This window comes from Mauremys reevesii, linkage group 8, assembly GCF_016161935.1.
Source record: "Mauremys reevesii isolate NIE-2019 linkage group 8, ASM1616193v1, whole genome shotgun sequence".
In the NCBI taxonomy this organism is placed as follows: Eukaryota; Metazoa; Chordata; order Testudines; family Geoemydidae; genus Mauremys; species Mauremys reevesii.
The window spans coordinates 50,448,849-50,465,184 of NC_052630.1; the positions used below are offsets into that span (position 1 = coordinate 50,448,849).

Below are 16,336 nucleotides of genomic sequence, written 5' to 3' on the forward strand. Positions count from 1 at the left end.
TGAGAAATGGGCCAAACTTTGGAAATGGAAAATTGTAACCCAGCTGGAGACAGTTAGATTCAAGCTTCTTCGTGCCCAAAATGAGCCAGTAACATTCAGTCTCTAGCTACCCAACCTGAAGTAATTCAGTTTGCCTCAGGCTCTTTCAAACCGAATCCAAGCCAGTTTACTTCAGTTCTGACTCCGTCATATTCAAATCGCTTGGTTCTGGATTTGTTTGGGAGAACTCTGGGATTCCTGCCTAGCTCTGAGCTCCAGGATCCTTTCTCCTGGACCCCACTCAACTGGCCCCTTTGTCACCTGCAGCACCTCTGTGAGAATAAAAAGAAGCAGATGATGCGGGGAGGGAAGGGAAATCCCAACCAGACAGTTCCAGGAGGAGGGCGTGTGAAGGTAACAGTGTCTCTCCGGGACAGTGACAAGCCACAGCGAGGAAGCGAGAGGAGGGGGGCTAATGGGAGGATAATCACATTTGCAGGTGGAACGACAATGACAAGGTCTGAGCATGGAAAGCGCAATTCAAAGGAGGAGGGGAGGGGAAGGGATGACAGAACAGACAGCTTCTTTGGCAGACCCTGCCCAGAGGCTTTGTGAGCAGCTACAGTTCCCTGGGGACTTATCCACGGCTCCAAGGGAGGTGGATAAGTAGGCACAATGAGGTGGAAGTGAGCCAAGGGGAATGGACGGTGAAACCTAGCCAGCTGGTAATGACAGGCGGAGCATCTTGTCCCTGCTATATTGCTAATCTGAATCCCATCCAGCTCAGTAACGGTCCAAAGTCGCTGTCCTCAAAGGGCTGCTTGGTGGCCCATGCGGGATTGGTTTGGTGGCCCTAGCCCAATTCCCCAGTCTGTGCGTCACGGCTGCAACAGACGGTATCAGGCCTTCTCAATGGCAGCCCCCTTGGAGCAGCACAAAGCAGGAAGTCTCCAGTGGCAGCTGGAGAGCGGTGCTCAGTGAGAGGCAGCGGTGGGATTCCTGCCTGACAGGACATCCAGTGCTACGTCTGTCATTACAGGGAGGCCATAAGGGATGCCGTGTCCCCTTAACTGCCAGCCTACCCAGGCATCTTGGTCCAGGCTCCCAGCCCTGAGCAGAAAGAACCTGCTCCTCAGGTCTCCTGGCACTTACCCACAGCCTGCAGCTGTCTCCTGCCTGTCTCTCTCATCAGCACCCAGCTTGGACCAGCAGACTTGGCCCTACCCCACATCCCAATGAGCCAGACCATGGATCAAGAAATCCCTAGGCAGAAGGGACAAGACAGATGGGGGGAGCTCGATGAGGGGGGCAAGGCACCTCCAGGTGTGAGGGGGCTGGAGGGAGGAGAGGAACCCCAATTGGAGAAAGGTGTAAGGAGACACCTCCCGAAGATGTAAGTTGTTTTAAGGAGACACACACACGTCCCATTAGGCAGAGGAGGGAAAAGGAAAAATGGTAGGAGGAAGGCAGAGGGATGGGAGAGTGAAAAACCCAAAGGGAGGCAATTCACATGGAGAGAGTCTGATGTTGAGGGGAACTGCACACAGGAAGAGGGAGAAGGAGGAAGAGGTGGAGAAGAATTGGTAGGGGAAGTAGAAGTGGGTTGCAACCTGGGCAGCAGTGACCATGAGATGGTTGAGTTCAGGATCCTTACAAAAGGAAGAAAGCAGAGTAGCAAAATACAGACCCGGGACTTCAGAAAAGCAGACTGACTCCCTTAGGAAACTGATAGTCAGGATCCCCTGGGAGGCTCATATGAGGGGGAAAGGAGTCCATAAAAGCTTGCCGTATTTTAAAGAAGCCTTATTGAGGGCACCGGAACAAACCATCCCAATGTGCAGAAAGAATAGCAAAATATGGCAGGCAATCAGCTTGTCTTAAAAGTGAAATCTTCAGTAAGCTTAAACACAAAAAGGAAGCTTACAGGAAGTGGAAACTTGGTCAGATGACTAGGGAGGAGTATAAAAATATTGCTCAAGCATGCAGGGGTGTAATCAGGAAGGCAAACACACAACTGGAGTTGCAGCTAGCAAGGGACATGAAGGGTAACAAGAAGGGTTTCTACAAGTATGTTAGCAACAAGAAAAAAGTCAGGGAAAGTGTGGGACCCTTAATGAACGGAGGAAGAAACCTAGTGACAGATGATGTGGAAAAAGCTGAAGTACTCAATGCTTTTTTTGCCTCAGTCTTCACAGACAAGGTCAGCTCCCACACTGGTGTCCTGGGCAACACAGTATGGGGAGGAGGTGAGCAGCCCTCAGTGGTGAAAAAGGTTAAGGACTATTTTAGAAAGCTGGACATGCGCAATTCCATGGGTTCAGATCTAATGCATCCAAGGGTGCTGAGGGAATTGGCTGATGTGATAGCAGAGCCACTGGCCATTATCTTTGAAAACTCATGGCGATTGGGGGAGGTCCCAGATGATTTAAAAAAGGGAAGGAGAACCCAGGGAACTACAGACCAGTCAGCCTCACCTCAGTCCCTGGAAAAATCATGGAGCAGGTCCTAAAGGAAACCATTTTAAAGCACTTGGAGGAGAGGAAGGTGATCAGGAACAGTCAACATGGATTCACCAGGGGCAAGTCATACCTGACCAACCTGATTGCCTTCTAAGATGAGATAATGGGCTCTGTGGATATGGTGAAAGCAGTGGACGTGATATATCTTGACTTTAGCAAAGCTTTTCATGCAGTCTCTCACAGTACTTTTGCCAGCAAGTTAAAAAAGTAGTGATTGGATGATTGGACTATAAGGTGGATAGAAAGCTGGCTAGATCATCCGGTTCAACGGGTAGTGATCAACGGCTCAATGTCTAGTTGGCAGCCAGTATCAAGTGGAGTGCCCCAAGGGTTGGTCCTGAGGCCGGTTTTGTTCAACATCTTTATTAATGATCTGGATGATGGGACAGATTGCACCCTCAGCAAGTTCACGGATGACACACTGGAGGGTAGGGATAGGGTCCAGAGCAGGGGTGGTCAAATTTTTTCACCAGAGAGCCACATCAGGGTTGTGAAACTGTAGGGAGGTCTGGGTAGGGAAGGCTGTGCCTCCCCAAACAGCCTGCCCCCCGCCCCCTATCTGCCCCCTCCCACTTCCTGCCCCCTGACTGCCCCCTCAGAATCTCCAACCCATCCAACCCCGCTCCTTGTCCTCTGACTGCCCCCTCCTGGGACCCCCTGTCCCAAACCACCCCATCGGGACCCCACCCCCGATCCAACCCCCCCTCCTTGTCCTCTGACCACCCCCTCCCGGTGAGCCTCCCCCACTACTCTGCCCTGCCCCCACCCCTGCAGGGGGTGCACTGGTGCTGAGCTGCCCAGCGGCTCAGTGAGGTGAGGCTGCAGGGGAGGGGAAACAGCAGAGGAGGGGTCGGGGGCTAGCTTCCCAGGCCGGGAGCTCAGGGGCCGGGCAGGACGGTCCCGCGGGCCGTACTTTGCCCACCTCTGGTCCACAGTGACCTGACAAATTGGTGGATTGGGCCAAAAGAAATCTGATGAGGTTCAATAAGGACAAGTGCAGAGTCCTGCACTTAGGATGGAAGAATCCCTTACACCGCTACAGGCTGGGGACCGACTGGCTAAACAGTAGTTCTGCAGAAAAGGACCTGGGGATTACAGTGGATGAAAAGCTGGACATGAGTCAGCAATGTGCCCTTGTTGCCAAGAAGGCTAATGACATATTGGGCTGCATTAGTAGGAGCATTCCCAGCAGATTGAGGGAAGTGATTATTCCCCTCTATTTGGCACTGGTGAGGCCACATCTGGAGTACTGAGTCCAGTTTTGGGCCCTCCACTACAGAAAGGATGTGGACAAATTGGAGAGAGTCCAGTGGAGGGCAACGAAAATGATCAGGGGGCTGGGGCACATGACTTATGAGGAGAGGCTGAGGGAACTGGGCTTGTTTAGTCTGCAGAAGAGAAGAGTGAGGGTGAATTTGATAGCTGCCTTCAACTACCTGAAAGGGGGTTCCAAAGAGGATGGAGCGAGGATGTTCTCTGTGGTTGCAGATGACAGAACAAGAAGCAATGGTCTCAAGCTGCAGTGGGTGAGGTCTAGGTTGGGTATTAGGAAACACTATTTCACTAGGAGGGTGGTGAAGCACTGGAATGGGTTACCTAGGGAGGTGGTGGAATCTCCATCCTTAGAGGTTTTTAAGGTCAGGCTTGACAAAGCCCTGGCTGGGATGATTTAGTTGGTATTCATCCTGCTTTGAGCAGGGGATTGGACTAGATCAGGGGTCCCCAATGCGGTGCCCATGGGCGCTAAAGGTTGAGGACCACTGGACTAGATGACTTCCTGAGATCTTTTCCAACCCTAATCTTCTATTATTCTTTGATTCAAAGAAAGAGGCGGGCAACATTTCTGGCCTGAGGACCACATCGGGTTTCCGAAATTGTATGGAGGGTTGGTTAGGAGAGGTTGTGCCTCCCCAAACAGCCAGGCGTGGCCCTGCCAACGCCCCCTATCCGACCGTCCCTGCTTCTCACCCCTTGATGGCCCCCCTGGGACTCCTGCCCCATCCAATCCCCCTGTTCCCTGTCCTCTGACGGCCCCCCCAGGACTTCTGCCCCATCCACCCCCCACCCGCTCCCTGTCCCCTGACCGTCCCCGGACCCGCTGTCCCTGATCGCCCCCCAGCACCCCAACCAACCACCCCCTCTCCATCCTGACTGCCCCCCTGGAACCCCCCTTCAGCCCCCCTGTCCCAACCCCGATCCACACCCCTGCCCCCTGACCACCACCTTGAACTCCCCTGCCCCCTTACCGCGCTGCCTGGAGCACCGGTGGCTGCCAGCGCTACAATGGCGCTGCCCAGAGCACCAGGACAGGCAGCCACGCCGCCACGCAGCACAGAGTACTGGGTCAGGCCGTGGCTCTGCAGCTGTGCTGCCCCAGGAGCTTGCAGCCCCTCCGCCCAGAGCATTGCGCCGGCGGTGCAGTGAGATGAGGCTGAGGGGGAACGGCAGGGGAGGGACCGAGGGCTCAGGGGCCAGGCAGGAGGGTCATGCGGGCCGCATGTGGCCCGTTGGCCGTAGTTTGCTCACCTCTGTTCTAAGAGAAGATACCCAGTCAATGCAGGGATTGCAGGGCTGGAAAGAAGAGAGAGGGAGGTGTCAGAGCAGCTGGGCAGCTGGCTGAACAGTAAATGGGGGGAAGACAGAAGTGGGCTCCGCTGTCAGCAGACATTCCTGGCACTGAACTGTTGCCGAGTCCTCTGCCACTCCAGATGCTTTCACGAGCCATCATTCCCAGCAGATTTCACTCTCTTTCTGTTTTGATCCCCACTTCCCAGGTTTCTTATCTCACCCTGGCTGAGTCTGACATTTGCTCTGAGACTGTGGGATTTTTCAGGGAGTTCCCGAGGTCAGAGAGAAACGCTTCTGAAAGGGAATGTAGATTTTTTGGGTGGTGGTGGAGAATTCTTGGCTTTCCATGTTCCATCTTCAGAAGTCCCTACCAGTTCTTCTAAGACCATGCTTATCCTGGGATTTTTTGCACCAGTACAGCTACCACAGTGCAAGCATCAGTGTTCGTGCACTATACTGGCGAAGATGGGGCTTGCATCAGAGCAGGATGTCTACATTAGAAGCGTGCATTAATGTAACTATATTACAGTAGCTACACAGGCACAAAATTCTGCCACCCATTCTATGAAGGTCCAATTTATAAATGGTTTAATGAAAGGTTCATACAAGATTCCTAGGGTTATCAACATGAGCAGCGTGGATTATAGATGATTAAAAACAGAGCAGAAGGTGTTAAAAATGGTAATAAAGCATGGTTATAAACAACCTATTGACCTGTTGGATTCTATAGCCATCTACAGCAGCATTTATCAACCCTTTATACACTACTTATAAATGAAATCTTAATATAACGTGTGACACACTTCCCTAGTCTAGACAAGTCCTATGGCCAGCAACGCAGACCTGTTTCAAACGGCTTTGCTTTCTGCATTGCTCCCCATCCTCTGACGTTCTGAGGCTTCATGAAGAGGGTAGTACTAACCAGTACTCTTCTCCTTTCATCTTCTTATGGCATGTCACCATGGAAGAGAATAGGCTAAGTCACGACTAGATGTCTTTCTAAGAGAGATGCTCTAGCTCAGACAGACGCTGTGAGCTTGACTCAGGAATTACTGGGTTAGATTCTCTGGCCCTTGTTATGCAGGAGGTCAGACTAGATGATCCTAATGTGTCCTCCTAGTCTTAAAATCCATGCATAGGAACAATATGAGAAATATGGCCTAGATGCTTTTAATCATAGAATTGTAGGACTGGAAGAGACCTCAAGAGGTCATCTAGTCCAGTTCCCTACTCTCACGGCAGGACTAAGTATTACCTAAACCATCTCAGAGAGGTGTTTGTCTAACCTGCTCTTAAAAATCGCCAGTGATGGACATTCCACAACCTACAGTAACTCCTCACTTAATGTCGTTATGTTCCTGAAAAATGCAACTTTAAGTGAAACGATGTTAAGCAAATCCAATTTCCCCATAACAATTAACGTAAATAGGGGGGGTTAGGTTCCAGGGAATTTTTTTTCACCAGACAAAAAACCACCCACCCACACAGTATACGTTTTAAACAAACAGTTTAATACTGTACACAGCAATGATGATTGTGAAGCTTGGTTATGGTGGTGGAATCAGAGGGTGGAAGAGGGTGGGATATTTCCCAGGAATGCCTTATTGCTAAATGATGAACTAACATTCGGCTGAGCCCTCAAGGGTTAACACATTGTTGTTAATGTAGCCTCACACTCTACAAGGCAGTATGAATGGAGGGAGGGGAGACAGCATGGCAGACAGAGACAGAGACACACACCCTGTGTGTGGGAGAGAGAGATGCACATTGCCCCTTTAAGTACGCTGACACCACTCTAAATACATTGCCTTTAAAAAAATCAGGAAGTTGAAACAGCAGCTGCGGCCAGCAAGCTCTCTCTGTCCTGAGCCCTGTCCTGTCCCCACCCTGCTCTATATGGAGAAGAGGTAAGCGGGGCACAGGAGTAGGGGGGAGGTGGACACCCTGACATTAGCCCCTCTCCTTCCACCTCCCCCGCACAGCAAGCAGGAGGCTCCCGGGAACAGCTCCAAGGCAGAGGGCAGGAGCAGCACATGGCAGTGGGGGGAGGGACAGCTGAACTGCTGGCAATTGGTAGCCTGCTGGGCAGCTGCCACACAGGGAACTTAGGAGTGTGGGGAGCTAATGGGGGGCTGCCGGTCCACCCTGGTTCCAAGCCCCCACCAGCTAGCTCCAATGGGCTGCTCTTTCTGCAAGCCATGGACAAAGCAGGCGGCTGCCAAACAACATTATAAGGGAGCATTGCGCAACTTTAAATGAGCATGTTCCCTAACTGATCAGCAATGTAACAACATTAACCGGGACGACTTTAAGTGAGAAGTTACCGTACCTAGGCAATTTATTCCAGTGCTTAACCACCCTGACAGTTAGGAAGTTTTTCCTAATGTCCAACTTAAACCTCCCTTGCTGCAATTTAAGCCCATTGCTTCTTGTCCTATCCTCAGAGGTTAAGGAGAACAATTTTTCTCCTTCCCACTTGTAACAACCTTTTATGTACTTGAAAACGTATGTCCCTCCTCAGAAATCTCATCTCTGGACTAAACAAACCCAGGTTTTTCAGTCTTCCCTTATAGGTCATGTTTTCTAGACCTTTAATCATTTTTATTGCTCTTCTCTGTACTTTCTCCAATTTGTCCACATCTTTCCTGAAATGTGGCACCCAGACCTGGACACAGTACTCCAGTTGAAGCCTAAACAGCGCAGCATAGACCAGAAGAATTACTTCTCGCTTACAACATTCCTGCTAATACATCCCAGAATGATGTGCCCTTTTTTAGCAAAAGTGTTACACTGTTGACTCATATTTAATTTGTGATCCACTATTACCCCAGATTCCTTTCTGCAGTACTCCTTCCTAGGCAGTCATTTCCCATTTTTGCATGTGTGATATCCTTCCTAAGTGGAGTATTTTTGCATTTGTCCTTATTGAATTTCATCCTGTTTTCTTCAGATCATTTCTCTAGTTTGTCCAGATCATTTTGAATTTTAATCCTATCTTCCAAAGTACTTGCAACCCCTCCCAGCGTGGTATCATCCACAAACTTTGTAAGTGTACTCTCTGTGCCATTACCTAAATTGCTGATGAAGATATTGAACAAAACCGGACCCAGAAGGAATCCCACTCCATATGCCTTTCCAGCTTGACTGTGAACCCCTGATAACTACTCTCTGGGAATGGTTTTCCAACCAGTTATGCACCCACCTAATAGTAGCTCCATCTAGGTTGTATTTCCCTAGTTTGTTTATGAGAAGGTCATGCAAGGCAGTATCAAAACCTTTACTCAGGTTAAGATATACCGTATCTATCACTTCCCCCTATCCACAAGGCTTGTTACCCTGTCAAAGAAAGCTATTAGACTGGTTTGACACAATTTGTTCTTGACAAATCCATGTTGACTGTTACTTATCACCCTATTCTCTTTTAGGTATTTGCAAATTGACTGCTTAATTATTTGCTCCATTATCTTTCTGGGTACTGAAGTTAAGCTGACTGGTCTGTAACTCCCTGGATTGTCCTTATTCCCCTTGTTATAGATTGGCACTATATTTGCCCTTTTCCAGTCCTCTGGAATCTCTCCTGTCTTCCATGACTTTTCTAAGATAATCACTGATGGCTCAGATAAGAATATAAGAACGGCCATACTGAGTCAGACGAAAGGTCCTCCTAGCCCAGTATCCTGTCTTCCGACAGTGGCCAATGCCAGGTGCCCCAGAGGGAATGAACAGGTAATCATCAAGTGATCCATTCCCTGTCACCCATTCCCAGCTTCTGGCAAACAGAGGCTAGGAACGACATCCCTGCCCACCCTGGCTAATAGCCATTGATATCTCCTCAGTCAGCTCCCTGAGTATTCTAGGATGTATTTCATCAGGCTCTGGTGACTTAATCTATCTCTATGCAGAATCCATCAAGCATTCTGGGCCCCACACAAAGCCATGCAATTATCTCCCCATGCTGGGGCATTTCAGAATAGCTTGAAAACAGGAAGGCATCAGCGTCTGAAGGTTTGTGCCTGTAGTTATGCAAATATATGGAAATGCATGCAAATCTGCAATCTTTTAAGGCCAAAAGGATTTGGGACGGTATGGAGGAGGGAGAGATTCTCAGGCAGTAATGGCAGAAAGGTAATGCAAACAGACATGACCCTGGAGATAGCTGCATGGCATCACGAGCAAACGAAAAAAGCCAGTGTGACCACTGCATGGGGAGGAGATGGCTAATAGTGAGACACAGTGAAGGCAAGTGCAACTCCCTCTTTTCTATTAAAACAGGAGGAAGAGCTAATCCTGCTGCTGAGGAGGGAGTGTTGATCCCACAGAGCTACTACTCTTGTCTGGCAAGTGGGGAATCTGGAGTGGGAGGTGCAAGTCCCTGGTCAGTGGCTTAACCAGGACCAGCACTGGGCAGGGAGAAAAAATGACCCAGCTGTGAGTCCCCTATTCCAGTGTTTTTCAAAGTTCGGGTCGCGCCCCAGTAAGGCACTGGGTCACCTTGCTCAGCACCCAGGGACCCTAGCGGCTCAGGTCAGCACTGCCAACCGGGGTGTTAAATGTCCCTTCGGGGGTGCTGCCCAGCTAAGGCAGGCTAGTGCCTACCTGTTCAGACACCGCACTGCGCCCTGGAAGCGGCCAGCAGCGGGTTCAGCTTCTATACAGTGGGGGCCACAGGGCTCTGCGCGCTGCCCCTGCCCCAAGCACGGGCTCCGCACTCCCATTGGCTGGTTCCCAGCCAATGGGAGCTGAGGGGGGAGTGCCTGTGGGCGAGAGCCATGCTGAGCCGCTTGTGCACTGCTGCCTAGGAGCTGGACCTGCTGCAGGCTGCTTCCAGGCGCATTGCTGTCCGCGGTGCCAGGACAGGCGGGAAGCCTGCCTCTGCACCTGGTTGCACCACTGACCGGGAGCCACCGGAGGTAAGTCCATGCCCCAACCCAGTGCCCCAATCCCCTGCCCCAGCCATGAGCCCCCCCAAACCCGGAACCCCTTTCTGCACCCCAAACCCCTCATCCCCAGACCCACCACAGAGCCTGCACCCCCAGCCCAGATCCCTGACCCCCTCCCGCATCCCAATCCCCTGCCCCAGACCTCCCCCAAACCCAGAGCCCCTCCTGCACCCCAAACCCCACTACAGAGCCTGCACCCCCAGCCCAGAACCCTGAGCCCTCCCACACCCCAACCCCCTGCCCCAGCCCAGAGCCCCCTCCCACACCCTGAACCCCTCATTTCCAGACCCACCCCGCAGACCTCACCCCTGCACCCCAACCCTCTGCCCCAGCCCTGAGCCCCTCCCACATTCCAAATCACTCACCGCCAGCTTCGTTGGGTCACAGACATCAACTATTTTCTTCAACGGGGTCCCCAGAAAAAAAGTTTGAAAACCACTGCCCTATTCATCTCCTCTAAAGGAAAATCCATCTCCTAGCTGGCTGCCCAAGGCTAGGGGGAGGACACACGTGCACACACATTTAGCCAGTTAGACCTGCTTAGGGACCTGGACTCCCTTTGGATACATTTCTTCACTTGTCCCCTTTGCTCAGCCCTGTCGCCACAAGGCTACACAATAGCAATACCTCTGACAACAGTTCACACGTTTTTGTGGTGGGTCTTACATAATGGTGTCTCTCTTTGGTAACAGATTCCAAGGCCAGAAGGAACCATCTGATCTGATCTTGAGCATAGCACAAGCCAGACAACTTCCCAAATAATGCCTAGAGCAGATCTTTTAAAAAAAAAATCCAAGCTGGATTTAACAATTGTCAGTGATGGAGTGATTTATCGACCCTTGATAAATTGTTCCAATGGTTAATTACTCTGACCGTTAAAAATTCACACCTTATTTCCAGTCTGAATTTGTCTAATTTCAACTTCCAGCCACTGGATCATGTTAGACTTTTCTCTGAACCCTCTCTAATTTATCAATGTCCTTCTTGAATTGTGGATAACAGAACTTGACAGTTTTCCAGCAGCACTCGCACCAGTGCCAATACAGAGGTAAAATAACCTCTGTGATCCAACTCTAGATTCACCTGTTTATGCATCCAAGGATTGCATTAGCCCTTTTGGCCCCAGCTTTGCACTGGGAGCTCATGTTCAGATGATTATCCTCCAAGACAGGTTTTGAGAGTCACTGCTTCCCAGGATACAGTCTCCTATGGGTTCCTAGGGTTCCTGATGAGTATGGCCTACATTCTTTGTTCCCAGATGTATACATTTGCATTTAGCCAATTTAAAATGCATATTGTTTAAAGGCCTAACATTTTGTTTGGACAGAAAAAAAGAACCGAGACGTACAGGGCCAGAGCTTCAGCTGTTTGAATGTGATGGAGCTACATTACTGATCCACACCAACTGAGGAGCTGGATCTTAGGCTCCAAAACTGGGGAGGGCGAGGGAGTTCCATTGAACATTTAGACACAAATGAACATGTTTGGAAAATTTTGACTTTTCATTGAAACCCGATTTTTTGTTTGGCTGAAAACCAAAACACTTTTGTCATTTAGCCACTAAGACCTGCAGCAAACTGTGTCTGTCCCATTCTTTTCCTCACAACACAGTGATCAGGTGTCTAATTCGACAAATTTTCAGCACACTTAAGCAGTTCTCATAATACACTGGAAATTCTGCTGTCCAGCACTGCTCTGAGATGCCCACATCAGCAACTCTGAAAATCGGGCTCCCGCCGCTCCGATGTAATGCAATGTAGGCAATCAGACCCATCTCGCTTTCAGCCTTGCCGCTTCACTTTCTTCATGTGGCTCTGCACTGCAAGTTATTTTCCCTCAAATTCATTAGCTTGCATTTTCCCGGACTGCATCTCATTATGTTATTTCTTAGCCGTGATTCTAATCTCTCTGGGTCCCTCTATATTCATTATCTCTTCCCCCTGGTGTTCAAAAAACACCTCTTGGTTTCGTAGCATCTGCCAATGGAATAAATGTGCTTTTTCATCCCCTTTTCCAGAGCGCTGAACTTAGGAGGGGAGGATGGTCTTGTAGCCATGGCAGTGAACAGGGATGCTGGAGAGCTGCCTCCCTCGGTAACCCTGGACTACTCCCTGACACTGTAACAAACCCATGGTCTCCTAGGACTGCACTGATATCCCGGTGCCGCTCAGCATGGCTCCCTAGAACTTTGCAGCAGCAAGGACAGAACTCGGAACCTCCGGCTGCACAGGGACCGGCCACTTGAGCTCAAAAGAGAATCTCCACAGTCGGTACCCCTTCTATCTTCTCCCTAGGCTGCAGCCATCCACTAGAGGGCAATGGAGTCACACACATTAACTGTTAGCGCCACCAGTAGAATCGGCCACTGTTAATTAATCGACAGGGCAAATCCTGAAGGGAGGAGATGAGGGTGCTCAGCAGCTCTCTGGGTTTGACCCAAGGCTAGCAGAGCAGAGCCTTCACCCGCTGCTCTGTTCTGATCCCATTTAGCAGAAAACAATGGTTCCCATACTCATAAGCAAGATTCCGACAATGCTCACCGGCCTGCCAGGGTGATAGACGGTTACAGTATAAAGCACACTGCTGTCCTTGGATCAAATTTGTTGTTGATTATTACTGTTAATTGAAAATGATAATTAAGTCGAGACAGAACCACCACCCTTGCAACAAGCCACTGGACACTACTCCCAAATTTTGTGCGTTGCCATTCCCCTGACCCTCTCTTTGAGGTGCGTTCAGTTCCAATGACAGTACTCAAGGGTCCCACAGTTTCACAGCCAAAGAAACCACCCATTGCCACAGAAATATTGTCCTGAATCTCAGCAATCATTTAATAAAACATGTTTCTAGCACTTCTGTTTGCCAGCGTAACATTCCAAATGTGAGCAGAGTGCAGAGCGATAGAATGTGGTTGGCAGATAATGGGGTTTAGAAAGGTGTTGACCAATTCTATTAATGTCACTGGGCTGTATGATCTGAAACCTAACAATGATCATTTCAGTGTCAATGTTGTTCACTGCCGATCGTTTGTGCAAAAATACCCAGCTAACCTGCTTCTCTCCCAACCCCCAATGGCCTCCCACCCCTTCCTAGATGCCAGCTGTGCCCTAGCCAGCTGACAACTTCCACAGTGCAGCTATACGCCAGCAGCACAAAGCTCTGTTGCATGCTGAAAATTAACGGGTGGTATGAAACACATTGGTCCAGATCATCAGCTGGTCTAAACAGGCACCTGCCGAGGACTCGGCCCAGTGAATGTAAAACAAAAATGAACAGCAGGAGTTCTGTACAGACTGGGTTATTCATTTTCATATTTAATAAATATAAACCTCTCGCTTTTTTATTTACCCTATTGCAATATTTTTAGTCTGTTGCACTCCAGAACCCCAAGGCCTTTGCAACAGAGCTTAGATCCAGCTTGCTGCAGACTACACAGACCTTGACATTACTCTTCTTCAAGCCAATTTCCATTCATTCTTTCAGGAAGATGTCATGCGACAGACACTGTAGCAAATGCTTTGCTGAACCCCAGATACTCTACATGACGGCCGTTGTGTTCCCACTGTCCGCTAATTGTCTGACTCGCTCAGAAAAAACCACCGTGTTTGTCTGGCAGGTTTTGTTCTTTATAAAGACCATCCTGCCTATTTCTGATGGTTGTTACTCTGTAAATGCACCTTCCAAGAGTCTGGACCAAAAGAAAGTAACCATGGAACATGCTGACCAAATAAGTCTCTTTATTCACCTCTAGTGGCCGGATCCCATTAAGCAGTGTATGAGTCTACTAATGCTCCCAAGCCTGCTGGTCCTTCACCTCAAGCAGTAGAGACTCTTGCTTTTAGATCCAGGGGCACGTGGCTCAATCCCACCGATCCCCCATCCATGGGGTTGCCCCAATAGGGAACGTTCATAAAGTCAGCAGAATGTCTTGCTATTTGTGGTCCATCAAACTTACCCCTGGTTCGTGCCCCACTCGTTCCGGATGCAGAGATGCTTGTGCACCGGGTCCTTCATGTAACCCTCATAGCAAAGACACTCACCTAGGAATGGAGGAAGGTAAAATAAGAGAATTAATTGTACTGGCCACTGCTGGAGACAGGCTACTAGACTAGATGGACCAAGGTCTGATCCTGTGCTCCAAATGAACCCTGCTAATGGGAGTCTGTGGGCTCCATGGGGGTTCACAACAGGCAAGGTTATTACATCAGGAAATCCCACCTCCAAATGTGTAACTGCATTAACTCCATCCCTCCCGGAGATCTACAGGTGGTGCCATGGCAGTGGCAGAGGTGAGCCCTCACACCAAATACTGTCTCCTCGTCTGCTCCCTCCAGACCTTGTTACAACTGTCAGCGGCAGCCTCTGACCCCTGGTCTAAAGGCTGGGAACTTGTGGTTGTACAAAACCAGCAAATGCTCAGAGTAGAGTTCAGAGCACAGCCAATGACAGGGGCCACCGCACCACCACCTCCCCTGTCCTCGATGGCCTCTTTGGGGCATTCCCCAGGGCCATAATTAGGGAGCAGCCCTTGCACTTCCTTGAGTATGGCGAGTATAATTCTCACCATTTATTACATGGACTGTGCAAGGGGGGGAAGCTCCTCTCTCTCTCTCTCTCACACACACACACACACACCCCTACACCTGCACTGTGAAGCCACGTAAGAGTAGGCTGAATCTGGCTCTTCATTAGTTAATATTTATAAAGTGCTTTAGGTCCCAGTCCAGCACAGCTCTTTAACACATGCTTAACTTTAAGGGCTTCACTGGGAATATTTAAGTGCTGAAAGCTAAGGACGTGTATAAATGCTTTGCTAGAGCAGGGTCTTAAAGAAGAAAATGCTAAAAATCATTATTATGTGGTATAAACTCAGTGCACTGTCATGCAACAATGTAAATATGGTGAATTTCAGCACCCAAGCACCAGGAAAATTCAAAATTAACGTTCCCAGAGCACAATTATCTTGGTCAAATTACAACAGCACATGTACCACTGTGGTTTGGATTACTGTTTAGGCTAGTGCATTTATACCTTACAAAATATATTCTATGCAGCCATGTTACAGTAGCTGTGGAAATATTTGACCAATACTTTCAAATTTAAGCATCTAAAGTTAGACACCTAAACCCGTATTTAGACACTCAAATAAGCAGGCGGACTTAGAAAGGTGTTGAGCATCTGCAGCAACCATTGGCTTCCAGGGGATCTAGGGCTGCTCAGTTTCTCTGAAAAACAAGCTACTATTTCCCTGTGGAATGACCTTGCTTTCATTTTAAGTAAAAATGAAGTGTATGAATGGTATCACAGTAAAGCAAAGTGCAGTTAACTTGAAATTCCATATTGCTCATGTGCTTTCCAGTATTTCTTGCCTCTGATCAGACCAGAAGCACTACAAGGACAGGCTCTATCACATGCTATTTCAGCACTCCCGCCTCCTAGATGAAATTCACCCCATGCAGAAGTCCAGTGTGATGCCCACCATCATGGTTGTACCTGGGGTTTTAACCAGGAACCTCCAGAGCTAAAGCATGAGCTAAAAATAGCCCTGTAGCTAGAAGCTGTAGAAGACCCTATTCTCTGTGGATCAGGTTCAGAAGGGAACATACACACCAAACAGTGGGTTACACCAACAAAAGATCTATGCACTAGACCACTTAAGCTCTGAGGGGTTGATGAGTTTAATGCTGGCTGACTGTAAGGGGGAATTTCATCCCCTTTACATGACAGAACCCAGAATAGCAGAGGCCTCACCAAAAAGATCTCTCTCAGTTTGGGGCAAAGATTTTGCTTGGCTACTCTAGCCCAATCCGTTTGCAGCTTGCGGCTCTTAAAAAGCCAGCTTCCTTGCTAACAGATACCCTGTGTGCAGCATCACTGGAATAGTTGGGACTGCATAGGGGACCGGGCCGGGCAGCATAGGGTCCAAAGACTATAGTCTGTCGGGACAGCCTCCTGCTCTTAAAGGGCCACACGCCTTTAAAACACAGATAAAAGAACCCTGAATTTTTAAGACCCGACCCCAAGGGGGCCGATGTCTCCCTACCCAGGAGCTGCATCTGCTGTGACAGATGGTTGTGAACACATGGAATGCTGATTCTGGAGCAAGCACAGACTCCCAGCAGGGGAGCGAGTGGTTATTACAGAAGACGATACAGACTGTGCACAGGTACATGCTGGCCAGAGGGAAGAGATTGACCCAGCTTCTGCAATGACTTAAGCCCATGCAGCCCTACCGGTGTGGTGTTGGGTGGGCAGCAGTGCCGAATGTGCCCTATGGCACAGATAGGAAGGATCATGTGGCTGAGACACTGTACTGCAACTCAGGAGACT

General features: G+C 49.4%; 1 protein-coding gene across 9 annotated transcripts in view; it reads right to left on the reverse strand.

Moving 5' to 3' along the window:
- The window catches only part of ASTN1 (astrotactin 1), a 218,813-nt gene that overhangs the window by 86,828 nt on the left and 115,649 nt on the right, over positions 1 to 16,336 (reverse strand). For all 9 annotated transcript variants that reach the window (XR_005583687.1, XM_039484739.1, XM_039484745.1 and 6 more), the window contains one exon: positions 13,962 to 14,046. Coding sequence is in view for 8 of the 9 variants with exons in the window: in XM_039484739.1 (XP_039340673.1) it covers positions 13,962 to 14,046 (85 nt within the window). In the remaining variant the exon portion in view is untranslated. The remainder of the gene's footprint in view (positions 1 to 13,961; positions 14,047 to 16,336) is intronic.